The sequence below is a fragment of the Narcine bancroftii genome, chromosome 11 (assembly GCF_036971445.1).
Source record: "Narcine bancroftii isolate sNarBan1 chromosome 11, sNarBan1.hap1, whole genome shotgun sequence".
Lineage (NCBI taxonomy): Eukaryota > Metazoa > Chordata > Chondrichthyes > Torpediniformes > Narcinidae > Narcine > Narcine bancroftii.
The window spans coordinates 86,914,824-86,942,776 of NC_091479.1; the positions used below are offsets into that span (position 1 = coordinate 86,914,824).

General features: G+C 39.1%; 1 protein-coding gene and 1 long non-coding RNA gene across 2 annotated transcripts in view; one reads left to right on the forward strand and one right to left on the reverse strand.

Moving 5' to 3' along the window:
* The first annotated feature begins 12,745 nt into the window (after positions 1–12,745).
* On the forward strand, positions 12,746–23,575 carry cav2 (caveolin 2). Its single transcript, XM_069903875.1, has 3 exons — positions 12,746–13,078; positions 13,375–13,562; positions 18,483–23,575. Exons 1-3 carry the CDS (start codon positions 12,920–12,922, stop codon positions 18,631–18,633), a joined length of 498 nt encoding a protein of 165 aa, XP_069759976.1. The 5' UTR covers positions 12,746–12,919; the 3' UTR covers positions 18,634–23,575.
* LOC138746081 (uncharacterized) overlaps positions 20,202–27,953 on the reverse strand; it is an 89,677-nt gene continuing 81,925 nt past the window's right edge. The window contains exon 9 of the long non-coding RNA XR_011346690.1: positions 20,202–27,826. This is a non-coding gene — a long non-coding RNA (uncharacterized lncRNA). The remainder of the gene's footprint in view (positions 27,827–27,953) is intronic.

Below are 27,953 nucleotides of genomic sequence, written 5' to 3' on the forward strand. Positions count from 1 at the left end.
ATTGGTGCCACAGTTACCGAGGAAATCATTCCAAAGATTTGTGAAACTAAGTCTTTAATGTAATTTTTAACAATGAAATACATTTCATGTGATTTACCCTCACCTCATTTGGCTTTTATCGTTCTATAATTGTTAATTACTGTTTCTATAAAATGGCTGCTTATTAATCAAATTGATATATGACTCTAATTCGCGTTTAGACGAAGCTGACAATTTTCGTGATCGATTGGGGAAGGGCCACAATAAAGGCGTATCACGGTAAATTTTATTCTGCTCTTCTTCCTTTCACTAACTTTGACTTTGCAACATTCTACAGATACCTGTATCCTTTGAGCACAGACTGTGAGCATTGGGAGACACGGAGATGACCAGACATATTCCTATTTATACACAAGTTCATGACGTGCTTTATTTACTTCAATCTCTGTATTATTTCTCATTTCAAATCCACTGATACATGAATATTTATGGAATTCCAAAGTCTGCAGAGAGATTAATTATTTTCTTATTTGCATGAATTATAAATATTACTGGGGTTTATAATATAACACATCTGATACTACTATGTTATACAGTATAATGTAAAATAATATAAAATAACATATTATTGGCACTCATGGCATAAGTGGCTTCCGTCACCCATTTAATTTTGTATTGAGAAATGCTCATTTACTAATCATGAGGTCTAATGTCATTAAATCAAACAATAGAATTGCCATCTGTTATATAATTTTCTGTCCATGTGTTTTTTATGCACAACTTGATGGCACTGTATAACCCAAAGTTCACCCACGGTTCACCATTAACGTTGAAAGTGTAGAGAGACAGCCGCTGACACCATTAAGACAAAAAAAAGAACTATTTTACTTTTTTTTCTTTATTTATACTGAACAATACATCATTGGGTGACACTTCCTCTAGATTTTAACATAAGACCTGCTTTTTTTTCCCTCCATTAGGCTCGACCAGTGTATTTTGTTATATGGTAGAATTCTCCAATAACTTCATGGCAAGCGGATTTACTAATTTACTACACACAACTTCCACAGGCAGTTCAAAATGAAGTTTGGGATCAAGAATGTTTTCATTCAAATGGTAAAGAAAAGCAATCTCTTGTTCACATAAACATTTATATCATTATTTAGATAGTTTACAAAGGAAGCAGCCATTTAGACTCAGCAGTATTTCCTAGCAAAATTGGATATGCAACAGTTACTTCGTGGACATTAGTCAGAATTGTTGACTTTGAGTAGTTACAGCTGCTCAAGTTGGAGGTGTATTTGGTTCCAAATAAAAAGAACAGCAAAGTTTTTCTTTGTTATACAGTATGTAAGCTTTAAAACACAGAACTTTTAACATTATGACTATTGCAGACTACTCTGCAGTAGAAAGGATAATTCCAGTCAGAATGAGTTACTGATAATGTTAAATATAGTTCATGCACTAGAGGAATTCAACACAAAGAAATTAATTGTTTTTTGTATACACTATTTCAATGGAAACCCCAATTAAACCATAGACAGAAAACACCTCTCTTCTTATGCTTTTATTTGAGTTATTAGGGATAAAGTTATCAGGACACACTGATAATCTATTCCAGTGATGTTGACTGAGGGATGAAATGTTGGCCAAGTCATTCCTGCTTCTCCTCAAATATTATCATGAAATGTTTTACATTCAGCCAAGAGCCTCCATATACTATTTAACTAAGAAATAGCACTCTCTGCATAATGTACTGAAATGTCGGTCAAGGATCTGTGGTCCAGTGTTATGACTAAGACTTCAACACATCACCTTCTGACTCAGAGCTGTATAAATAAACAGGAGGAAGTTTCCATTTCAAACATTGCTCTGAGATACAATGAAAATGTACTTGGTAAGTAGATGAGACGTGGCACATTCCAGTGACAAAACTATAAATGTGCTGGCAAATAAACAGGTTTCCCTTTATTTTGGAGTTCATCACCTGGTCAAATGTCAAATATTACAAATTGCTTTTAACATGCCTATTATAAGTTGTTTTGTTTCTTCTGCCCTATAAATTCCTTCCCCAAAGCTTAACTACTTTATTAAAATTATCTATTGGGCACTAATTAATGATATGAACATACAATATGGTAATCTGATCAACGAAAAGTCAACAAATCTGCTTGGGATCACCTCCCCTCATGATTGAGGTTTGACAGTTTTGTGGCAGGCTCAGCTGTAAATATCTAAAACAGGCAGATCCATGGAATTGGATATTGATCAATCTGCCTAGGTTATTGATAAAAAATGAAGGAATTGATAGACACTTGAAATCTTAGAGTAACCCTGAAATGTCATTCACACTAAAAATGCAGCAGGAAGACAACCATGGGGCTTGATGAAATGAGCGCCAATAGCTTTCTTGTTTGTGCATCAAGTTCTGTTGGAGAGAGCAGTAAAATCTGTATTAAGCAAATTGAAATGATGCATGCGTAGATACATCAAGTATCTTGCCTTAGGAGTCGAGACCTGTTCAGGAGCCAAAGCAATCTCTGATAAAGAATTAACTATCAAGTGAAGATGTGCTTGCAGAGACGTCTGATTTTCAAATGCTTGATTTCTGTCTCTGATATTTGATTCACTTCTTCATTTTTTGACTCCAAATGAGCTGTTACCCACTCATGTGAGACATAGCATCATTTTATTCACCCAATATTCTACTTACCGTATATACTCGTGTAATAGTTGAATTTTGTGGACCAATTTTTAGGGTAATAATTAGGAGATCGATTATCACATGGATACTACTTTTGACATTGGTAAGTACCTGCATCATTCAATGTGTCAGGAGTTCCAAAGGCCAGGCAGGTAGCTGGGACTGAGTGGTAAGTCAGCGTTCGGGGTGTCAGGAGCTCAGATGGGCAGGTACCTGGTGCCTAGGAGAGAGTCCATGGTCAGGGCATCAGAGCTCAGCTTTGGGGGGGGGGGGGGGGTGGGGGGAGGTGGCTGGGTCCTAGGCAAGAGTCTGCGGTTGGAGCATCAAGAGCTCGCAATGGCCGGTAGCCAGGGCCAAAAATAAGGGGGGGGGGGGTTGACTTTTGCACACAATATATGGAAAATACCAGATTTGTTGGTCAAAAGTAGGGGAGGTCAACTTTTACATCGTTTCAACTATTACATGCATATACATAGTAAATGAGACAATTGATTTTCAGATTTGAATTAAGAGAACTTACTCTAAAATGACACCATAATTATATTCAAAGTTATTCCTACCCCCAGTCACTCAATTGGTTATATGTTTATCAAAATATTAAAATGGATCAAAAGAAAAGTTCAGTAATATTTGAGCCTATAAAATTAATTTCCTAAACACTAGATATTACCAATTTAATACACTTCTCATGCACTATCCATATAGCAAAAAACATTGTACATCACACTATCTCTGCAAAAATACTATGCAGTTTTCACAAATTGCATGCATTCAATGATCACTAGGGCAGATTAATCAAACAAGCAAAATTGCCTTTAGAAAAAGTGAGCATTCTGGGATACAGCAGGTTAATCTTGGGATGCTCTATAGTATATCAAATATGGTTACTACTGAAGAGATCATGAAACAACAGGAAAATTGTTAACTGTTTTCTACTGTGTTTATCAACAGAGCGAAACCACAAAGATGAAACCCAAAGGGATTTGAATAAGTTTGAAAAGCTTCCAGTATTTTGTTTACCTTTTTAATTACTGAAGTTCTTATAAAGCAACTCCAAGCGAAAAATGCAATTACCCTTTTAAAATAATTTATCTGGTTGTTTTCATTGTATGGCTAATGAGTTTAGAGTCCCACAGTCAACCTAATTGTTCCCACCAGGGTTTTCCTCTAAGTGGCTGCCTTTAGTAATCAGCTAATTAGTTCTAATGGTTCTCTAAAGACTCATTTATACATAAGTAACTGGAGCAGGAATAGATGGTCAGGGCCATTAAACATTCAATCAGGCCATTCCTGATCTGGCTGTGGACTCAAATCAATTGACTTGTGTTCCCCGACCCAACCCTAATTACCTCTACTATCTGTCTCTGTCTTAAAAATATTGATTCTTTGGATAGATAACATATATTCTTGTGTATAAATCAAATAGCAGATAGGTTGACCCTTTTTTTAAAGCCTCATTTTAATGGTTTTTATAGTATATCTGGCCTCAATTTTTTGGGCTGCCTGGGCCTCCGAAAAATTTTTTAAAACACCCCAACTGCAAATAACAAAGCTGTAAATTAAGTAAGTAAAAAATAACCTTGGCCTACCAGGCAGGAGTGGTGACGGCCCATGGGGCAGGAGCAGTGTCGGCCCATGGAGCTGGAGCAGCGACATTGTGCTCCTGGCAGGAGTGACGATGGTGATGTCAGAGTCCCAGGTAGGAATGGTTATTGCAGCGCCCAGTGGTGGGGAGGTGTCGGGGAGTGGTGGTGCAGGCAGTGGAGAGGTGTTTCCAATTTTTTTTTTGGTGAATTTAAGATCTCAAAAGTATATCCACCCATTTTTGATTGAATTTTTAAGGGTTTTGTGATTCGACTTGTATGCCAAAATATATGGTAATTCTACAGATTCACTATTCCTGAGGGGCAAAATGATGAATCTCAGAGTTGTATCAAATGTCATGTATGTACTCTGACAATAAATCTGGGAAAAAAAAACAGTTCCTCCTCATCTCTGTCCAAAATGTTTCCCCCACTGAGTCAGGAGGTTATGTTCCTTTGTTCCAGTCTCACTTACCAGTGGAAACTGCTATCTTTATCTTAACTATCCCTTTTATAATTAAATAGGTTTCTATGAGATCCCCTTTCATTCTTCTGAATTCCAATGTATAGTCCTAGGTGATTCAATCTCTCCCTGTAGGCTAAACCTCCCACCTGTAGAATCAACTTACTCTGCACCATGATCAAAGTCAGTCTATCATTCCACAAGTCAGGAGACCAGAAGTGCATGTAGTACTCCAGGTGTGGCCTCACCAGTACCCTGTACAGTTGCAGCAGAAATATCCTGCTCTTAAATTCACTGTAGTAATGAAGGCCAACAATCCATTTGCTTTCTTGATTACCTGTTACACCTGCAAACCGACTTTTTGTAATTCGTGCACAAGCATTCTCTAGTCCCTGTGCGTAAGCAGGTCTCCAGTCCCTCTGATCAACAGCAGGCAGCAATCTTTCACCATTTAAATAATAATCTGATTTTCTATTTTTCCTTGCAAAGTGCATGGCCCCACATTTACCCCACTAAGTCAGGAGGTTATGTTCCTTTGTCCATCCACCAGAATCTTGTCCACTCACTTAACCTATCTATATCTCCCTTCAGACTCTCCAAGTGCTCTGCATAATTTGCTTTTCCACTCAATTCTGTACCATCAACAAACTTTGTTTGGCTACACTCTGTCCTCTGTTCCAAATCATTAATGTATTATCATGAACAGTTGCGGGTCCTCCACAACCCTTAAGGTATCCGGCTCACCAGTGAAACAGCGGAACACCCATTTATCCTAACTCTCTGCCAGATATTGATTAACCAATCTTCTATCCATGCTCACACTTTACCATCAACTTCATGCATCCTTAACTTCTGGATAAGACTTCTATGAAACACCTTAAAGAATCCTTTTTGGAAATGTAGATACACAACATCCACCTGTTCCCTTCTTTCCACTGCACTCTCTACCCTCTCAAAGAACTGGAATAAGTTTTCAAACCTGACCTGGCCTTCCTGAATCCATGCTGCGTCTACCAATGGAATAATTTTTAATCAGATGCCTCAGTATATCTTCCTTAATGATAGCTTCATGTATTTTTCCAACTACAAACATTAAGCTAATTGGCCTATATTTACCTGCTTTTTGCCCACATCCTTTTTTAAACAGTGGCATCATATTCATTGTCATCTAATTTGCTGGGATCTGCCCAGAGTCCAGAGAATTTTGGTAAATTATTGCAAATGTAACTTCCGACATTTCTTTCAATTCCCTGGGATGCATTGCATAAAGACCAGGGACCTAGCTACCTTTAGATCTATTAGTTTTCTCAGCACTATTTCTTTAGTGAGATCTTCCCCTCCCTTCGCATCCATAACCATCTCTCTTTAGCATGTTAGATATGTCTTCTTCTACATCAGAAAGACTGGACACAGACTGGGAGATCACTTTGTTGAGCACCTCAACTCCATCTGCCACAATAGCGTGGATCTCCCAGTGACCACCCATTTCAATTCTCCATCCCATTCCCTTGCTGACATGTCTGTCCACGGTATCAAACTGAGACCACCCATTAAAGGAGAAACACATCATCTTCTGACTGGGCACCCTCCTATGGGATGGTATTAATATTGACTTCTCTGGCTTTTGTTGAACCTTCCCCCCCCCCCACCCACTTCTTCCCCTATCATCTCTCCCTTCCCTGTCTCCTTTTGCATAGGCATTATTAATTCTCACGTACTGCCTTTTCTGATTTTGTTTTCCCTTGAAGGGCTCAGCCCTGAAACACAGGAATATAACTTTGTCTCCTACAGAAGCTACGAGACCAGCTGAGCTTCTCCAGCATTTCTGTGTGTTTTTACTGCAATCACAGCATCAGACTTTCATGCTTCACTCTTCCACCATGAAGACTGAGACAAAATCATTGAAAAATTTAATTATTTGAATTCCCCCAATCCCTGGAATTTGCTCAAACTCGATGGATTTCCCACTCTGAGAAAGATATCCAACCAAAAAACTGAAAAGAAAATCCTGCTGAAGGTATTTACCATTAGACCATAAGACATAGGAGCACAGTTAGGCAATTCGGCCCATCAAGTCTTCTCTGCCATTTGAACCTTGGCAGGTGTTATTTTACTCTCAACCCCATATTGTTTCCTTCTCCCTTTGACATCCTTAGTAACCAAGAACCTATCAACCTCCACTTTAAACATACCCAACAATTTGTCCTCCACAGACACATGTGGAAACGAGTTCAACAGGTGTTACCACCCTCCCTCATCGCTACGAAAGGGAGGAGGTCCTTTTATTCAGAGGTGGGATCCTCTGGTCCTAAACTCTCCCACTACTGGAAACATCTTTTTTCACAACCACTCTATCCAGGCCTTTCAATATTCGGTAGGATTATCAAGATTCAAAATTCAATGTAGTGTCATTGTAATAAAACAATGTCAAATTACATGAAATTTCTTGCTGCAAGGCAGACAGATTCACCACTGGCAGGAATTGTCTAAGCACCTCTCACTGTCATTCTCAGAAGCAAAAGAGAGACCCCCCCCAGAGTCACCGAGTGTCCGTAGATTCACCTTCAGTGCTTTTGCAGCCACACAGTCCAGATCACTTCATATTCCTTCATACTTCAAAACTCCAGTGAGCACAGGTCCGGAGCCATCAGACACTCCCTATACATTAATCCTCTCATCCCCAGGATCATTTTTATAACCTTTTTTTACCTGCAATTGTTCTCCCTTAATATTCTGGGTTATGTCTGTTATTAAGGAAAACCATAATTTAGCACTTTCCACTTTCCAGCTGCTTGATATGCCCAAAAGATTTTGTAAAATTGTCTTCATTGCCCCATGACCAGTCACCTTCTGACTGATAGGTGTCACTAATTAACTCCAAATAATGAGAATTATTGCAAACAGTATGTGAAGAGACTGAAGTAATTCCAAAAAATTAATTTGTATTGATCCTTGCATTATGTTTGGGCAAACATAGTACAAGACTAATTCTGATTATTCTGTCTACTCTTCCTGAATGGTGTGTTATTTAACAAAGGAGGAAAAACCCAACACCCAACCCCAACCCACCAATTTTCCCCTGCAACCGCTGCAACCGTGTCTGCCTGTCCCGCATCGGACTTGTCAGCCACAAACGAGCCTGCAACTGACGTGGACATTTACCCCTCCATAAATCTTTGTCCGCGAAGCCAAGCCAAAGAGAATAAGAGATGTCGAGTTGTGAGTTTAGAAAAGAAGTTTAGAAAGAAATATAGCTGGATATATTCAAAGGGGTTTGCATTGTTTTCTGTTGCATTAATTAAGTTGGCCATTTGAACTTTTTTTTTGTATATTAAGGATGTTTGGATACTTTACGAGTTAGTTTCCACAGCAGAACAAAAGCCATATGGAATTCCAAGAAAGTGACTGGTGCTGCAACTGATGCCTTGGATCAATATGGTCAGTTATCACTAAGAAGTTAGCATGCACAGACAGCCATTTTATCTACTAAAAATGTTTGAGATTGATGCAAAATCACTTTATCTTTTGCTGTCTTACTGGTTTCTTCTTTGACAAGAAAGGCTTAACAAGCAGCCAACATTAGCACGGTTAGTGTAGCAGTTAGCGCAATATTCCTGCAGCCCCAGCGAGTTCAAATCCAGCGCTGTCTGTAAGGAGTTTGTACCTTCTATCCATGTCTGCACGGGTTTCCTCCAGGTGCTCCAGTGTCCTCCCACCCTTCAAAACATACTGGGGCTGTAGGTTAATTGGTGTATTTGGGGGGCACGGGCTCGTGGACCAGAAGGGCCTGTAACCATGCTATATGTTTAAATGCGTCTTATTGCTAAAGTTGAGTCACATGAGCTGGCCAAGTTTGCTTTTGAATATACTGATTTCTTCTTCCTTTTATTGACTTCAATATACTAAATTATTCATTATAATCCATAGTCTATCACTTTTTAAAACTATAATCTTATCCATGCATTGAAATTTAACGCAGCTGGTGATTGTATAAGTGTATTTCCACAAAATAACAATACATGTCAGGAAATTCTGGCGATAATACTTCCTCTAGTGAAAACTGGGGAATTTTGAACCTTTTAATTTTTTCCACAGATTACTGCCCATATTAATTAGGAAAACAACTACAGGAAAATGGGCGCAACAAGGATTTCAACTTATTCCAGGAAATGCTTATAATATGACCTCCCTGACTTTCATTACATCATTGTCCTTCAAAAGAGAATACAATAGAAACACTAACGTTCACAGAAGATTTGTCTGCCAACGTGCAGATTTTAGCATTAGTACTGTTGTCTGATTAATTTTCAATAAATGTATAAGGAAATATTTTAACTTCATCCAATTACTTTGAGTTCATTTTTAATAATGATTATCCAATTGCTCTGACCTTTAAATAACTCCATGACCTTTTATGTTAAGCAGAGTCGAATGAGAGAAAAGCGCAATGTCAAATCAACAGATAAGATTAATTGAGATGAAATTGTACTAATAAAGCTTCAATCATTAATTGACAGTGAAATAAAATACTTTGTATTTTAAGTGTAGGGAATCATAGTTCTTGGATACCCAGATGACCTAATTCAGGTATGTACAGGTAGGAATGGCTCCATAGTTTTTGTATGTTTTCCCTTTTGCTAAAACTATAATACTAATGCCCAAATATTTCTCAAAGTAACATTATAAAAGAAAGATGGATTATAAATTTCCCCTGTGATGAGATAGAGGCCTTACAAGAATAAAATGTTTAACCAACTAATTATTCAATCTTCAATTAGAATTATATATCCTATTACTTTTGCTGAAAATGTGCTGTGATTGAACAATGCATTTGATCTTATTTATTGGATAACTCTCCAAAGATGTGACAGGATTCTGATTTAGAGGTGTTCATTAATAATCCTGCGGCTGGTAGATTCACACCATTGGCTGCTAAGCCATCACCTACATCAAATGTCGGAACCCACGGTTCCTCTCGCACTGTGCAGGATTACTCTTGCAACAACTCTATTGCCCATGGGGTAAAACTAACTTGCCTCATGATAGACTCAACCTAGATTGTGAGTGCATGAACAATCCAAAACTTGGTAAATTCTGCTCCATAGTGATAAAAAGAGCTGACGCTGAAGTATTATAACAATGCACAATCTTCATTTAAATTATTGTATGATTTTGTTCATGATTAGGTGCATTAATTTGGTTTTCAATCATGATTTATTTTCATTTGTAATCATTATTTTTCAAACAGAACCTGCAATTTTCAGCCACAATGAAAAGTAACTGGCATGGTAGAACAGAGAACATGAGATTTTCTGTTTACTCATGGATGTGGTTGTTACTGACCATCCATGTTGCCCCTGATAAAGTGGTAAGGTGCCACCTCCCTGAGCAGTACTCTTAAGGCAGGGAGTCTCAGGATTTTCATTTAGCCACTGTGTGGCCACAGATATATTTTCAAGTCAGGGTGCTCACAGGTGGTTACGGCATGAATCTATGGGAGACACCAGGTCTGAAATTCGGTAATGCCTAGAGGTGCCTGGTGTACTGAAGGCCCCACTTAGTTGAACTTTGAGACTGAGAAGGAAAAGGAAAACTCAGTTACTTATTTTCTTATCAACATGACTTTATATTCATAATACTCTTGTTGGTGTTTGAATTTTTTTTTACATAATTTAAAGCAACTTTAGTCATTTTAGATATCTTATAAAGAGTTACAAAGCATCAGAGGATTTGATGTGCTCCACCCCCCAATTATGCCTGTAAGGCCCCTGCTGAAGATTTACCAACTGCTGATCCCAGGGAAACAATTCAGTCAGCTCGATCAACTCTGCACCTCGAGGCGAGTAAGTGCTTATAAACCAGGCCAAAGGTGGTGAGGCAATTTACTTAATTTCAGTTTTGGTACATGTCACTCAGATAATTGATAGGGAATGTGGTTGTAGAAAATGGATCTCTGAAGAGTGCCCCTATCTCATTTCCAGTTAAAATGACATTTAATGTCCAACTAACTCATTTGTATGTATTTTTCCAGAAAGTATGATTAAACTATTAACATATCCTGCTTTCCATCTGCCGATAAATGTTTTCTCTTAGGCAAATGATCCAATTATGGAAATTTGAATGTTTTAGCTCTTTAAACAATATGGTTATAAATCAATTCACCATATAGTGCAGTCGCTCAGTTTGAGTTGATAGCTTCGTGATGGTTGCCATGGAGAACAGACTGATTTCCATACAGTAAAATAAGGATTTAAATCAATGATAATTCTGAAAATACCAGTGCCAATTTTAGTTTATACATTAACCCTTCACTCGACTGACAGAAATGTGAAGAGATGCATTTCTTTTGAACATCAAACGAGGTACAGTTGCTGGATAAAATTGAAGGTCAATCCACGGGACCATAGGAGTAGCAGAGAGGATCACTGGGGCCTCCCACCACTTCTCCCCCCCCCCCCATCCCACCCCCATTAATGTGATCTACCAAGGTCATTATCTGTAGGGCACACAAAATCATTAAAGACCCCTACCACCCTGCGCACAACATCTTTCAGCTACCCCAGATAGGAAAGAGATCCAGGAGTATCTGAGCCAGGCTGAGGAACAGGCAGTGAGAATGCTGGACGACCAAAGGAACTCCTCTCACTGACTATCCAAGACTCTCCTATGCACAAAACAATATTTCTTTATTTGTATATTTGTCCTGTGTATGTATTGTTTGTCTGTATCTTATGTATATGTCTGGTTGAGGGTCTGTGTGATTTGCACCAAGGATCAGAGAACGCTATTTCATCAGTTGTACTTGTGCAATCAAATGATAATAAACTTGAACTTGATCATCATTTGGATTTTGGGGAAGGAATGACAATCCAGTGGGAAACTATTTCTCAAATATATCCACAACTTCATGTGCATGTGCATCCATTCATTTGACTTCCTAATTAGAGAGCATGATTAAATTTGTTATTGGTAGGAATATAACAGACACTGAATGCTGCCAATATTTTCAGAGGAGTGTGTGTTGATTATGTATGTACTTGGTTGTGTAGTTATGCATATCACTATTTCTTTGTATATTTATCTATCCAGTGAGAATAGTGGAAGCAGCTTCATTTGTGCTATTCAAATAGTAACTGGATGTATGATGAGCGAGTAAAGTGATGAGGGAGTGGACTGGTCTCACACCGAGCTGGTACATTCAAGACACTTAGTCACCCCCTTCTATGCTGTGGGTGTCTCCGTCCATTGTTCCTCTGTGTAGGTGAGATTGTCTATGTATTCGAGTTTGTGCGTGCATTTCCCTTTGTGTCGTCATCACCACGGCCCATCCCTTCACAAGTGAAGATGTACACGGTGCCTTGTAGCTCTTCTGTCCTCACAGAACTTTTGTTCTGTTTTCCCTGGGGCTTGAGGCACCAAGTGCCGGGGCAAGGACTTGGAGGCGAGTGGTTGCCCAGGACAAACGCCTCCCTCTGGGTCCCACGCCACTGAGCCTGGCGGAGTGCGAGGCACGATAGCCAGAGGGACACGGGATTACCCTGCAGTGGTCTATTCCAAGACCGTGCTCGCTGGCCGTTGTCCTTACAGATCCTTCGCCCACCAGTAGGGAAACTGTTTCCCACGCTCTGTCACAGCTGCCAGCCCCTGCTGCCAGACTGGCATGTGCTCTTTGCCCATAGCTGGGGTCCTTTCCAGGTACTGTGTAGGTAATCGAGATTGTGTCTTTGTCCCTGTGTGGATGCAAATGAGATGGTGTGTGTGTGTGGTCTATGTTTAACAGCTGAGCTGTGACTGTGTTTGTGTATGTGTGAGAGATGTGGTGTCTATTTGTTCCTGTGTGCATGTGTGTCTTGAGTTTGTGTGTCCATTCTGCACCTAAATGTCTTTGTTCCCGAATGTGGGCGGATGAGTTTGTGTATGTATCGCTTATCTATATGAAAATGTGTAGGTATTCTCTTGCGAGGGCCTGATTGGTGTCTGTGCTGGGTTTGAGTGTGTGCATCCGAGGTCCTTCCAGTGCCGCTGACGGCCGCCCACGGTGCTCGATTCATCGCAGCAGTGATTGCGCTCACGGGCGTGGCTCTGACCTAGAATCCAAGCGCAGCTCGCTCTGGGCCAGACAGCAGGAAGAGAGGGAACCAACGCAAGGAAATCCTAACTGCACAGGGGGAGGGGGGGGGGGGGGAAATCATGGGAAAGGAGACGAGTCCGGGCGAACGAGGGGTGAACTTTGAAAATGACGAGTTTCTCAAATCGACCAAGTTGCTCCCTCGAGAGGAGGAGGAGGAGGCGCCCGAGGAGAGAGAACACCACAGGCGGGACCCCAGGGGGATAAACGATCACATCAAGGTGAGGCGGGGGGAGGGGGGTGGCGAGCGGGATAGCCATCACCCGGGTGTGTTGGGGGGCGCCTTGAGCCGCAGGTCGGAGCAACCGGGCCGGTCATCGGGGCCAGGCAACAAGTTTAAAGGGGCGGGTGTTGCAGGTGGGCTGCGCACCTTTGGCGCCCGGGCGCTGCACCAAACACCCGGCAAAGGTCCAGCAAAGGACTTTAGATGGGACGGTGTTTTCAGGTCCCCGATCTGGGACATAATCAGTGCGTGGAAACCCTGATGTGCTGCTTGTTTTCGCTCACTCGCCCTTAGGTCTCCTTTGAAGATGTGATCGCAGAACCTGCTGAGACGCACAGTTTCGACGGGATCTGGATTTGCAGCCATGCGATGTTTGAAGTTAGCAAATTCGTGCTGTACAAAGTGCTTACACTATTTCTGGCCATCCCCCTGGCATTCATCATCGGGATCCTCTTTGCCGTAATAAGTTACGTTCACATTTGGTAAGCGTATGTGTTCCTTAACTCGATTTAACAGCCATTTCCCCCCCCACCCCCGACTTCCCCCACCCTGCAACCTGCCTCATCGATTTGTTAACAAATCAGTGGGTAGGATAAACATCTCGGAAATAAATCAGATGATGAAAATGCAGAACGTTCTTTCCAGCTCATACAAAAGGGTTTTGTTTGCCAACATAAACTAAATATTTAATTTGCTGGAGAAAGCACTGAACTTGACCAACCCTCACTTTTCCAATCTCAATAGCCCATGTCCATCTAATAAGAATGATCTGAAATCTAATTCTATATAAACATCTTGCATCTAAACAGGCTCAGAATTGGCACTACATTCTGGCGTGGAACACTTTGGGATGTCCCAGGCCTCTTTCTATATTTGTATGACCCTTCTGCCTAACCCCCCCCCCCCCCCAAATATAACTGCGAGTTTGAGCAGCAGTATGGCATCTGTGAGCTGAATGAATGGCAGGGTCAATACTGTCCCATTCACAAAAGAGATCGAATATTTGAGAAAGAACGGGAATAGTAGGGTCAAATTGTTTTTTTTTTGGGGGGGGACTCATTGTACAGGGAAGGAAAATTTGGAATAAGAGTGAGTAAGTAATAATGATATACAATATGAAACCAGAAACAGCTGGAAATTCTTAGATCAGGCCACGCATATGGAAAGAGAAATAGTTAATGTTTCAGGTTACATTTGTGAAAAGTTCGATTTTTAAGCTGAAAGTTTTCTACAGATGCAGCCCGACTCGCTGAGCATTTCCAGCATTTTTTTAGTTTAATTTTGATGTCCAACATCTGCAGTTTGCATTTATCATTTTTGAATAATGTATGTTTATTTTAAATTTAAGTATCTCTCCTACCAGCTCATTCATTGTCAGAAAGAAACAACAGTTTAACATTCCCTAGTTGGGCTGAGGAAATTGTTGAGATTACAAGAATCTCCTTTTAAAATAATATACTGTTGAATATCAGTTTTTGACTTTCTACTACAAGTTTAATAGCCTATTTACAGATGAAAGCAACATTGTGAAGCTCAAAGTGTAATTGAGACCAGGATGCCATTTCCACAAAGTTATAGAAGAGTACAGAATTGATAAGAACACACGACAAAGTGGAAAAGTTTTTTTTACCCAAAACATAATGAATTTATGAAATTCTGTACCTAAGAGGGTGGTGCCAGCTTCATTATTGAGTATATTCATGTCTGATCATTTAATTTTTAGATAATAAAGACAGAAAATGGTGTTGACATAAAAAGCTTATCTTATTGAATTGTGGAACAGAACTTGGGGCTGCGTAACCCACTCCTGATTCTTTTCTCATATTCTTAAATATTCCTTGCTGTAAGTTACTGAATGAGTTGTAGATTGATAACAGCATCACCATTAAGAACTCTATTTTAATGGGCTTTGCTCTCTGACTGGATTACTGACCGATTCACATGAACAAGTACAATTTCAGAAGACTCGTACATGAGATTTTAGATCAGTGGTTCTCAACCAATTTTTTTTCCCACTCACATACCACTTTAAGATACAGAGAAATAGATTCACCATTCTATCCCATTTCACTACTAGACATCTTCCACTCTTTTCCACTTTAGGTTTCCCAAAGAGACCATTTTCTATGACACCCCACCCCCCCACATTCATTTTTCTAATTTCACCTTTCTTGCGATATTTTCTCAAGCAATCAGAGAGGATGAATATCGAGCTTTCTCTTCCAAGCGATCAAAATTTCTGCTCCAAGTGAAATATTTTGGAGAAGCCAAATATACATTGGGTAAATGCTTTGCTAAGGCCTCTTCAGTCTGCAAGGGTGTCTCTGAACTTCCAACAACCTGTCCCTTTAAATTTTGATTCCACAAGCAATCTCTCTGACTATATTCTCCAACACTTCTAATAATAATCAATGTCAACTTGAGAGAAAATCACCTCATTTTCTGTCAAGACATGCTGTAGTCCTTGCTCAACAATGAATTACTGAGCAGTTTCATTAATGACCTTTTGTCTCTACAGGTGTTCCTAGATACTTCAGTTTCAGTTAAGGCTTTTATTTCTTTCTCCTCTAAAATTTAGAGTAACTATTGACTTTACAACTTTGGTCTTGACCCTATCACAAACATTCTGTATTTTCTCACCTCATCTCCCTCCTCCTGCAATTTAAAACATCTTTGATTCCTGACTTTTCCAAAGGGATTTTTTTCCACAAGGGCCATTGACAGGAGATGTTGACTTGGATGTTGATTGTTCCCCTGAGTTCTGCCAGTGTTTTCTGGAAACAGAAGTTGACACTGGAGAGTCAGAAAGGGTGAGAAAATTGAAAGAGAAACCCATTTATTTTAAATATGAGACAATCACTAATCAATCCGGGGCCAACTTAGTTGGTTGAAATATGGAACCTGCTTCCACATTGAGTATTTGGATCAAAAAACATTGCTTTTTAGTATTTAGTTAAATGGTGGGAGAAGACATAGTTGGGCCAAAAGCATGTTTGTGTTATAAATTGTGAAATTGTTCAGATGATTAAGATGATACTTTTGAAGTGTTTCTCTTTTTAATGTGACTTGTGTTAAACTATATAAATGCATTCAAACAAAACAAAAAGAAAAAGAGGTCTCAATGAGGATATTAAATGTTTAAAAAGTAGCAATGAAGGATCAGAAAAATTATTTTCCTGCTTGATGCCAAAAGCTTGGTCTTAAAAGTTCACATGAACAAGTACAATTTCAGAAGACTCGTACATGAGATTTTAGATCAGTGGTTCTCAACCAATTTTTTTTCCACTCACATAAGTATTCCCTATGCCATCGGTGCACGATGATTAATAAGGGATTACTTAAGGTGGTACGTGAGTGAAAAGAAAGTTTGAAAACCACTGTTTTAATCGTACCTAATTGACTCGTGAACAGTTTCATAACTCCAAAGGAAATGGGTCAATGACAATTTTTCTCATGCAAAATATTTCAGTAATAATTGGGTCTAGAGCAGTGATTCTCAACCTTCCCTTCCCACTCACCCACCACCTTAAGTCATCCCTTACTAATCACAGATCACTGATGGCAGAGGGATGGCTTAAAGTGGTATGTGAGTGGAAAGAAAAAAAGTTAAGAACCACTGCTTTAGAATTTAGAGGCATGTACGGTCTTGCAGGGAAAGATTTGTTCAGGAGACAATAAATTCCTTGAAAAATTGAAAGAAATTTATATTTGTTATTCATTTGTAAGTTATTTATTAACACCTAGAATTGCTCAATCTTTTAGCCAGCTTTCAATTTGACTCTAGAGTGTATTTGTTACTGGTTGCAATTATGCTGGAATTGTGACGGTAGGGAAAACCTATACATGTGTCGATAAGGTGCCAATTCTAAACTCTTAAAACTTCGAAAGAATTTTTAATGCTCCAGTCTAGTTTTTTTTTTAAATTTTAACAACATTAGGATACTCAAATACGTGTGTTTTTAGCATTTTTTTATCAGTATGAATGTTGATTGCTGTCCATTTGAGGCAGCACTGCCAAGACAAAATAAATCAATCAGTCCTGAAAGTAAAGTCTGATATTTTGAGAGGCATTCCTCATGAGTGAAATGAAGAGAAAGAATTAGCAGACCAAAACGGGGAGGGGAAAGGACAGGTTAAGATCCAATTAATTGCATTGATTGTTCTGGCTGTTGGGAAGAGTACTAAATTCTCTCTGTTCTGACAACAGTGTCAAGGTTCAGGAACATTGGATGATGAGAAATTTGAGGATGAGAAAGCTGAAATCGGTCAGGGAACATAAATAACTAAAACAGGGAATCAGGAGGTCTAAAGGGTTCTTCGAGTGTAGCATTAAGAAGAATCCCAGGTTGTTTTTGAATGTACATTAAAAACAAGAGGGTAATCAGGGAGAATGAGGACCACTCGCGTTCGAAGGATAGAAGTTATGGCTGGAGCCAGAGGAAGTGAGCAAGGTACTAAATTAATTCTTTGCATCAGTATTCACAAAGGAGAAGGACATGGATGAGAGTGAGATCAGTATGAGGTGTAGTAATATTCTGGCGCACATTAATGCCGAGAAGGAGGAGGTAGTGGGTCACCTGAAAGACATTGAGATGGATAAATCCCCAAGATCTGATGGGATCCATCCTATCTTATTGTCAGGACTGGCATTGCTGTGATCTAAGAATCCTCTCTAGCCACAGGTGATGTCCCAGAGCATTGGAGAGTAACATTGGTTTCCTTTGTTTACTAATCACAGAGCACTTATGACAAAGGGATTGCTTAAGGTGGAATGTGAGTTTTTTTTAAAAATTGCCCACCCCTGCAATAGGTAGTCGTCTTTTTTTTAATCCCCCAGAGTGGAAATATCAAATATTAGTTGGGGGGGGGGGGGGGGGGAAAGTAGCTTAGTTTTAAGATGAAGGGAAAATTTTGAAGGTGATGCGTGAGGCAGATATTTTATGGGAGGGTTATAGGTGCCTTTAATCACTACTGAAGTGGTGGTGGGTAGAAGTACATATGAAAGAAACATTAAAGAGGCACTTAAACAAGCACATGAACAGGGAATAGAGGGAAGTGCATAGCTTGGAGTCTGATGGGATTCATTTAATTTGACATTTTGGTCAGCAGAGACATTGTGGGCTGAAGGGCCTGTCCTGTGATGTCATGTTCTATGTTCTTCAACTGATTTGGTATATATCTGCATAATTAAGATTATTAAAAATAAGTATAAAGTATGCAAGTGCTCCCTAAACATTGTGTATCCAAAGATGGTGGGAAAACTTTGTTGAGCTAAAAAACTTGGAATTCTCCCCTGAGTAGAAAATGCACAACTTGAAACACTGAGGTTTCCTTTTGTTGCCTTTCGTCATTATGAACCTGTGAAATGCTTGTCATTAATTAAGTTCATATTTTAACTTCAGGCTTCTCATGCCCATTGTGAAGACTTTCATGATTTTCCTACCCTCCTGTAAGATCATCTGGAAGATTACTATGGACACATTTATTTCGCCTCTGTTTGAAAGTATGGGTCGTTGCTTCTTATCATTCAATTTCCACATCACTCAAGATTAAGGCATGAAGAAAAAGGTGGTATTCAAAAGAACACTCAAAATCCACAAGGAATATTTAAAGACTTTGTGAAATAAGTAGCATTATCCATGCTTAAACTTTTCATTCCAACAGCACTTTTCAGAAAGCATCTGACACCTTTATAAATATATACACATTTTTGCTTAAAGTTGATTTAAAAATATATATACATAACAATCAATATTTTTTATTATAGGCCAGCATGCATGTTGGTAATATTAAGGAAGTTTGCACAAAGATAATGCCATTGAGTACTTGTATCCTGTTCTGTATTTCAAGAAATGTTCACTTTATACACAAAATCATAGAATTGCATGGCACAAAATGATACTATTCAGCCCATCATGTTGATGCCATCTTCTTGCAGTGCAATCCCATCAGCCACAGTCCTTTCCTTTCCCCTTGATCCTCTCTCAATTGCTTATTCGTTTCACTTTAGTCTTATTTTCACTGGGCTTGACCGATTGTGAGTCCTCAATCCCCTTTTATGTCTTTTGTCCAGTATTTTAGATCTGTGACTCCCCTCTTTCCCCTTGAACTAATTGCTAAAAGGCACAGTTCTTGCTATTGTGAGTTTTTCATTAAAGTCTTCATTCCTGGAACTACCCTAGAAAAGTATATCTGCACTATGTGGGGCCTTCAGCTTATAAACAGTATTGGGAGCAATACTCCAGCTCTCAGGCCAAGCGACATTCATCAGCATCTCCCCTTTTTCATGTGAACCTCTCCTAATGAATACCAGCATCTCACATAATTTTCTAGCCATTCTCTCTACTTAGTCACCACTTTATATGATTAATGCAGTCATTTCAACTGCACATCGTTTAAACTGTGCCATTTAATTAATAGTGCTGATTCTTATTCTTTCTGCCAAAGTTTATTGCCATACTTCTCTGTATTCAAAAAAAATAGGCCATGTAACTGGCCATTCAGCCTACCTTTCCAGCCCTTTACTGCTCTCCTCACTGTTTACCATACTTCCAAGGTTTGTGTCATCCACAAATTCTGAAATATAGCCATGTACAAAAGAATGACCTCAGCAATGACGCTGGGGAATATCACTCTTGTGTGAAACTTTATCAAGTGCTTTCTAGAAATCGCTGCGTTTCCTTCATCAACCTCCTCTATCTCTTCAGAAAAATTGTAGATGGTTATTCAAACCAAAGCTTCCATTTGTCAACTCTTAAGTTCTCCTCATGCCTATTAATATTTTCCCTGATTATTATCTTGAAAATTATCCTTCAACAGAGATTAAACTAACTGACCAGTAGCTGTCCAGCATGTCCTTAGAATATAGAACAGCACAAGATCAGATACTTCAGCCCACCCTGTCTGTGCTGACCACGAAACCAATTTAATCTGTTCAGCTGCCTGCACATAATCTGTATCCCTCCATTCCCTACCAGTTTTTTTTTTTTTTTTAATTTTTTTATTTTTCACACCATAAATCACATTAGCCATGATATACACTATTTCTTTTCACACATATACAGTGACTTTTTCTCCCCCCCCCCCTTTCCTCCCAAACCACCCCCCCACCCCCCCCTCATCCATTTTAGGTATACAATCTAGGTTGCATTAATCCAGTCAGACAATGTTGTCATTCAACAAAATTACACCAGAAATTCTACTGAGTCCATTCTTTTCTTTCCTTCTCCTTCCATCAACTTAGGTAATGTTTGTCCCCGGTAGGTTTTCGCTATTGTATTTAATGTAAGGCTCCTATACTTGTTCGAATATTTCAATATTATTTCTTAACCAATATGTTATTTTTTCTAATGGAATACATTTATTCATTTAAATTTGGTAGTTTCTTCCTTTTAATTTGGTTATGTATTCCATTAATATTTAAAGACATATAGTTCAGCGTAGCCCTTTTATATTTTGTTTATCTTCTCTTTCCGTTTTTCCATCATTACCTTTCCTCCTTTTCCATTTCTGTTTTCTTATTTTCAACTCTTTATAAGACAACATTCCTACAACATCTAACATTTTCCTTATTCTCATTCCCTACCAGTTCATGAGTCTGTCTAAATGTCTCTGAAACCTTTCTAATGTACTCTTATATGCTTCTACAAGAGAGGAGTAAAACACAAAAGTCTGCAGATGCACCTTGAGGAAGGGCTCAGGCCCAAAATGTCGGTAATATATCTATACATCCTAGGAACATTGCAAGACGAGTTGAGTTCCTCTACCATTTCTATGTTTTTACTCTATGCTTCTACCACCTCCTGGAAGCACATACCAGATATCTGCCACTCTCTGTGGAAAATAAATACATGACATATAAATTTTGCTAAAACTTCCCACTTTTAACCTTAAATCTATGCCCTCTGGTGTTTGATATTTCCGCTATACTCTCACTATCTACCCTCTCTAAACATCCCCTCAGCCTTCGATGTTCCAGAGAAAGCAACCTAGGTTGGTCTAAACTCTTCTGATACCTACTGTCTAATCCAGACAACTTTCAAGTTTGCATCCCTTTTTTATACAAGGATGTTATATTTTCAATTTTACACTCTTCATGTACCTTTCCATTAGGATGGAGATTGGAAGAAATTTCTTCACCCAGAGGGAAGAGTCTTTGGAATTCTTCACATGAAAAAGCTGATTTGCTCACTGTATGTAAATGAGATTTTTCGCAAATTAAGCAATATGCAGACGTGGTACATAAATAAAATATTAACCTTTTAATTATTGATTGGCAACCTAATTAGGATAGGTCAATTGACCCCTTCCAGCTCATACTTAAACCAAAGTCAGTCCTTCCAGTAATTTCCCATTGCCAATTTTTCCGCCACCATTGTCTCTTGCCTTCCTTTCTTTAGATATTTGGCAATGTTTATTTTGTCAATAAAGATTGGCAAAAGGTACACTTTTGCCTCTAATTTAATGAACAGATCACTTGTTATCCCATATCGGCTCCTTGATTGTGTTACGTACGTTTCAGCAACAATAAAGATTAGGCCAGATGGTGATATTTTTAAATTATTAATCAACAATTGTATAACACCTATTATAATTTAACTAACTTGTCTAAATTTAACTAAATTTATATACAATTATCTAACAAACTTTAACAATGCGCGAATATATTGGTGTGTGTGTGGAATACCCCAAGCCTCTACAGCTCGAGGCTCATTTCTTGAAAGGCAGTTCCAAATTTAAAGTTCAGAAATTCAATGACGACACATGGGCTTGAAATTGAAATGCCGTGGAGGCTTCAAGATGAGTGAGACACACAAACTTTAAATGGTTGAGGCACGCATGCATTAGATGAATGGAGAGACACACAGGCCTTAAGATTAAGTTAGCAGATCCTGACATGGGTGGCGGAATGTTGATTACTCACAACACCCTGGTTAAGATGATTTTTTGGACGAAAACCCCTTTCGTGGGTCAGTAGGTGTTATACAATAAGCAAGTGGAGGAAATCTGATAATTCTGTCTATAACCACACAATGAAGCCAAGTGGGTTTCTCAATCCCACAAAGGAAGTCGAAGAGATGTTTCCCTTGTGCTGCCTTCTTAAAATGACCTCCAACCACTCCTATGTATTCAGTCTTAATCTGTTGGTCACATGGTCTCTGCACATGGGTTTTAGAGACACTGCCTTGCTGCTCTTTTCACAGTCACTTCAAATCCTGCAAGCAGGTTTTTAATCTGTTCTCTTAAAGGGACAGTGCCAGACAAATAAAATGAACTGAAAAATGGAGGGGGGGGGGGCAACGTCACAGCCTTCTTTTGCTACCTTCTTAGTGTGTACATGCATAAAGAAAACTTCAAGGTTAGTACAGGAAAGTTAAAGTTGTAGTCATTATTTAAGTAGAAACCATTCTGATGATGAGTTTTCAAAGTTGCAACTTCATTATTAGTAACCTGAAAGCATGAGCAAGCCAAGTAAAATAAATGGCATTTTTAAAGAAATAAGCAATAAGCATTTACCACATTTAGAGGACATGTTATTTGTAGATGTAACAATGTATGAGTAATATGTCATCATAAAGAACTTAAAAATTAGGCATATTGATTAATTTTAACACATGTGACTTGTAATTTCTTGGACATAATTGATTAAATTTAGGACTGTTTTAATTCATGAATCAGCAGATCCTCAATTATATATTGCTCAGTAATCTTCCACTTCCTGTATATTCCCATTGTCCATCATACTTACCTTTTGTTGAGCTACACTGTCCCTCTGTATCCTTACCCAGTATGGTCAAAATGTATTTAATTTTGTATTAACCCCTTACCTTTCATAAGGCTCCCCACAGTTTTACAGTTCCTCTTGCAATCTTTGCTCTCCAAGTCTGGCCACTCCATCTTCTTTCTCCACACCATTTGTGTCAATACACACAACTTTATGAACAGTCCTGTCCACCTCTTTTTACTGCATCTTCCAGCACGTGGTCAAGTTTATTTCAACTGTGCTTTCTGTTACCTCTCCTAATCTTCCATGGGTTTGAGTCCATTCTTTATCACCTTCTTACTGCTTCTCTATAAAAAAAAATTTCCTCCTGTTAAGGGGTGCATTTAAATTTAAATTGTAACTGTTGTTATTGAATGCCTGATGCTAACATGTTAATTGATAAAATGAATCAATAAGTTTGGATCTGTCTTAAATCATTGGGTTCTGCTTTAACTTTTCATTCTGGAAATGAATAAGATCTACATGCAGACATTTTGATATAATGGAGTATGATATGACTTGGGAGTTTAGAATTGTTCTTTTATTCAGGTACATTATTTGGATATATTGGCAAGTTTTCAGATGCTCAGTATTGTTACACTTGAAGAGATGGTGCACTGTACTTATGTGATGGACTTTTGTAAAACACTCGTTGACTAATGCTTGTACACGAGTTCATTAACTATACTGAGGTACCTTTTAAAAGTTATAAATAAAACCCATTCAATGGCATTGTGGTGTTTTTCTTTCATCATTTTGTCCTTTAGTAGTATTAAAGTACACACTAATAAGAATTTAAGAAATTCAGTAGAACTCTAATAATCCATTAATCTTGGGACGTTGACGGATTGCTGGATTTTTTGGCTATTTGGATATTACTTCTATTAATGCCTCAACATATTTTAATTCATGAAATTTCCATTGAGCCAGATAAGTTTTAAGGGACACAGGAACTGGGCCCTCAGTGAGGAGAAAGGGAGGTCAGGAACCAGGTGTCAGTGAGTTGAAAGAGGGCATGACAGACATCACATGACAAGCCAGACACTAAACAATGGGATAGCAGGTCATCAAAATGTTCCTCTGATGTCAGTTCTGTATAGACAGTACAATTTTAATATATAGCTCTGCTGATCCATCTTTTCCATTGTGCAAGCGAACTTTCAAAGCATTCACACTGACCCCTCTCAGTGGTGGTGTACTAACTAGAAAGTCATATCTAATATCTACCTGTGCTAAGATAACTGTTGGTGGAAAAGGCAATATTTTTAAATGGCACCCTTGACATTGATCATGGGAGATCTCACTAAAGATACCTAGATGTTTGCAGACATCTCCAATAAAGTCAATCTGCTGGGAGTTGGCCTGTAAATAGAGCTGACATACTGAATGCAAACATTAATTAAATTTGCTAACAATAATCTCAATCCTTGAAGATGCAGTAATTACAGTCCTAAAAGGCTAGCTCAACTAGCAATTATAATATGTACAAAATTAATCACAAGACATAATCATAATATGTAATGTTCTGAAGTTCCATGCAAAATTAAATTGAATATTTAAAAATATAAATATTCGATTGATATCTAGGCAGGAAATAATTGGCAAAGGAAAACAAATTGTGTCTCTGGTTATCAAATGCTGGCTAAATATTCTCTTTAATTATACTTTCAAGACCTATCCATTTATTATCTACCAACTTGCATATAACCTTCTCTATTGTTAATAATCTCACTTCATTTTTGCACTGGTTCTAATCCCTAATGTCAATAACTATTGTAAATCTGTCCTGTGTCTTCATCCTGTGTGTCCTCTATGTATTACGATTTAGCAATGATATTTTAAATGGATTAAGCTTTTTTTATTTGTTTAGAGATACAGCACAGTAACAGGCCCTTCCAGCACAGGAGCTCACACCAGCCAACTACACTAAGGTGACCAATTAACCTACCAATACTGTGCATCTATGGAATGTGGGAGGAAACCAGAGCACCCAGACGAAATCCATGCAAATCCTTACACAGCACTGTAACTCAAAGCAGGGTTGTTGGCACCATAATAGGAATGTGATAACCGCTAAACTAACCATGTTCGTATTAACTTCCTTGGATTTGTACACTGACTCCATTTAAAACTTGTATATGTAGGTCTTTCACATTGGCAGAACAAGTTCAAGCATATTTCTCATCTGATTGTACAGGTACAACCCAACGAAGGTGTTCTGAGGTCCTCGATGCAAAACACTGCAAACAGGCATACAGATAAAAACACATATACCAACAAATGATACATGTGCACAGTCTGCATATTAAAAATGATTATCATGAAGTAAATAAATTAGGAGAATCACAGAGGGTTTGTATAAGCAGTTCATTGGTCTTTCACAATCATTTGTGAACCACCTTAAGTCGCATGTGGTTGAGACCAGCCTGTTTCCACTTGGGTTCTAAGATGGTTGATGAGGCCTACAGATGTCTGCAGACTCTGGGGTGAAGGAGTTGTTAGATGGAGAAGTGGTTATTCCTACCAATTACACTTTTCTCTCAATCAAGGATCTCAATACTATCCAGAATGTCCATTGGGAGCAGTCTTGAGCCAGGATTTCCATGACTGAGGAAAGTAGCATTGAGGAAAATTCTTGAATCTTTCTCTTTCAATCTGGTAATTTCTTCTCATGGCTCGAGTTCAGAATAAAAAGCTTGTTTTGGAATGCTGTGGTCAGGCACAAAAATGAAGCTGCCCATTGACTGGAGCTGAAAGAGTGTTGTTAGGGCCTCATTACCCAGATGTGGGCCTAGGAGAGAACATTGATGCTGATTCACCCTTCATGCCAATTTATTTGGGGAATATTACGGCGACAGCATTGTACTATCTCTTTGGCACTCTGAATCCAAGTCTTCAAATTGTATAAGAGGACAGAGGTTACTAGTGCCTGGTAAAAAAAATAAGCATTGTGTCAGGTGTGAGATCCTGATCTTCAACTACTCTTCCTCAGCCATAAGCTATGGTGGTGCACTGAAGGCCATGATTAACTTCATAGAATTATATAGTTGCACAACAGAAACAGACCCTTTGGTCTACCACCTCAATGCCAATCATTAAATCATTATAGATGTCTAACCTTCTTGAGAAGTAGCTCCTCAGATATGGGAAGTGATCCATCTTTTCAGCCATTTTTGTCATGCACCTTCATTGTCAGTGGCAGTGTTTAGAGCAGGGATGATTGAAAGAGGACCTTTGTTTAGCATATATTTCAGTGAATGAGTGACAATGACTTGGAACTGGGCTTTCAACTCCATGTTTTGCAATTGTAATCCACATTCTGCTGGTCAATAACTAAGGTTGGCATGACCTTGGTTCTGGAGTGGAGATGTGGTAGGGTGAAGAATTATCTATTTTTCCATAGATTAGCTCCACTCCAGAAGAAAGGTTATTGGCTAAAATCACAGCTTGGATGATTGCAGGCATAAGAAGGAGACACATTTCTGCAACTGACAATTTTGGGAATGGTTCTGCACCACCACCTACCCCTTGATTGACAGCCAAAAGCAAAATGGCCATGTATTTCTCTTAGAGGTTCATGTCCATAGTGCGTAAATATTTCTAAAGAATAGCAGAAGCAACTGCTGGGTGAAGTGGTGGAGATTGTGGGGAGAGGACCCAGGAGCTGTTTTTCACTGTGACGGACTGGAGGGACAACCTCTATATTTACCAATCAGTTGTGCTTCCTTTCTTTGGCATCTTGGAGATTCTCTGGCATGTTCCCCTCTTTCCGCATGTGAAAGACACTGTGCCTTTGTGACTGAATTTCCTTTCCAAGTGTTAAAGCAAGGACCTTTTAAACCTCTTGTTGGTTTTGAAGCATGGCAGAGCGAACCAGATGATTGCTGGCAAAAGTCAGGGACACTCACATCAAGGACAGTGCGGTTGTTAGGGAATTGTCAAACAGCTCCTTCTAGCAGGCAGCGTTTGCCTTTGTCTTTGATAGGTTCCCATTGTATCTGGCTCTCAGCAGAGCAAGCTCACAGGTGTTTGGGCCTTCACTGGTCATGACACCACGAAAGAATCCAATCATGTTGTTCTGCAGATTTTGCATCCATCACCTATGTTTTAAATCATGGGGTTTCTATTGCTCTTCGGATACCTGCAGATCTGCTCCTTGTGCCTTGAGACTATTATCCACCCACTATAAATCAGCTCATGTTGATCTCTGCTGCCCAGCAGAGGGGATGAGAACATATATTGCAATAAAGGAAACAAGAGCACCAAGATCTATATGAAATTGCTCTGATAATGATTGAATGATTCTTTCTCATGAGAATTCTGCTGTCCTTCCAATGGGTCTTGTAGTCCCACCTGAGGGTGTACAGGACCTCGGTTTATCCTATCATGTATCTGGGCAAAGTGTCTGGGATGCTTAAGAGTGATTTTAGGGCTAGAGAAGACTTCACTGAAAGAGAGGGGTTTAATTGAAGGGTGGAAATAATACTCAAGCGTTTTGTGCATCAGGAATTGCTGGAATTAATTTTGGTGTTGAAAAGGGACTGCGAGCAGAAACCTGAATTAATTCACTTTGTAATGGGTAGGGAATAGGACTGCGGTAGTGAAATGTTAGAAGAGTTGAATCCATTTATTAAAAGGGCAAGGTTGTAAATGCAAGTAGCAAAAGGTGTGATGAAATAGATGCAACGTGTGGCTGACAACGAAAAAATCTGCAGATGTCGGAATTCTGAAATAAAAGTTGAAATTGCTGGAAACCCTAGGCGGGTCGGGAGGGTTCTCTTCGTCAGACCCACTTCTGTTGAACTGCTTGGCGTTCCGTCTTGTGGTTGAGTGAGGGGCTGGTGGAAGGAATCACAGGAGCAGATGGTGGCAGCCAGCGGGTTCCCACTTGCCTAGCCAGGTTCTGGGTGACCCAGCCCGCCTGCCTCAGCTCCCTGGAGTCCAGGTGACAGCGCAGTGACTCCGTTTGGACCACAGGGGAAGCTGGAGGGATTCAAACACAAGTAAAATTACACACAGACGTTCCTAAACATGGACGTTTACAATAAGCCCATTTTATTTTTTGAAATAGAGGTATTTCATCTTTCCCCTTTTTACCATTGAAATCCCA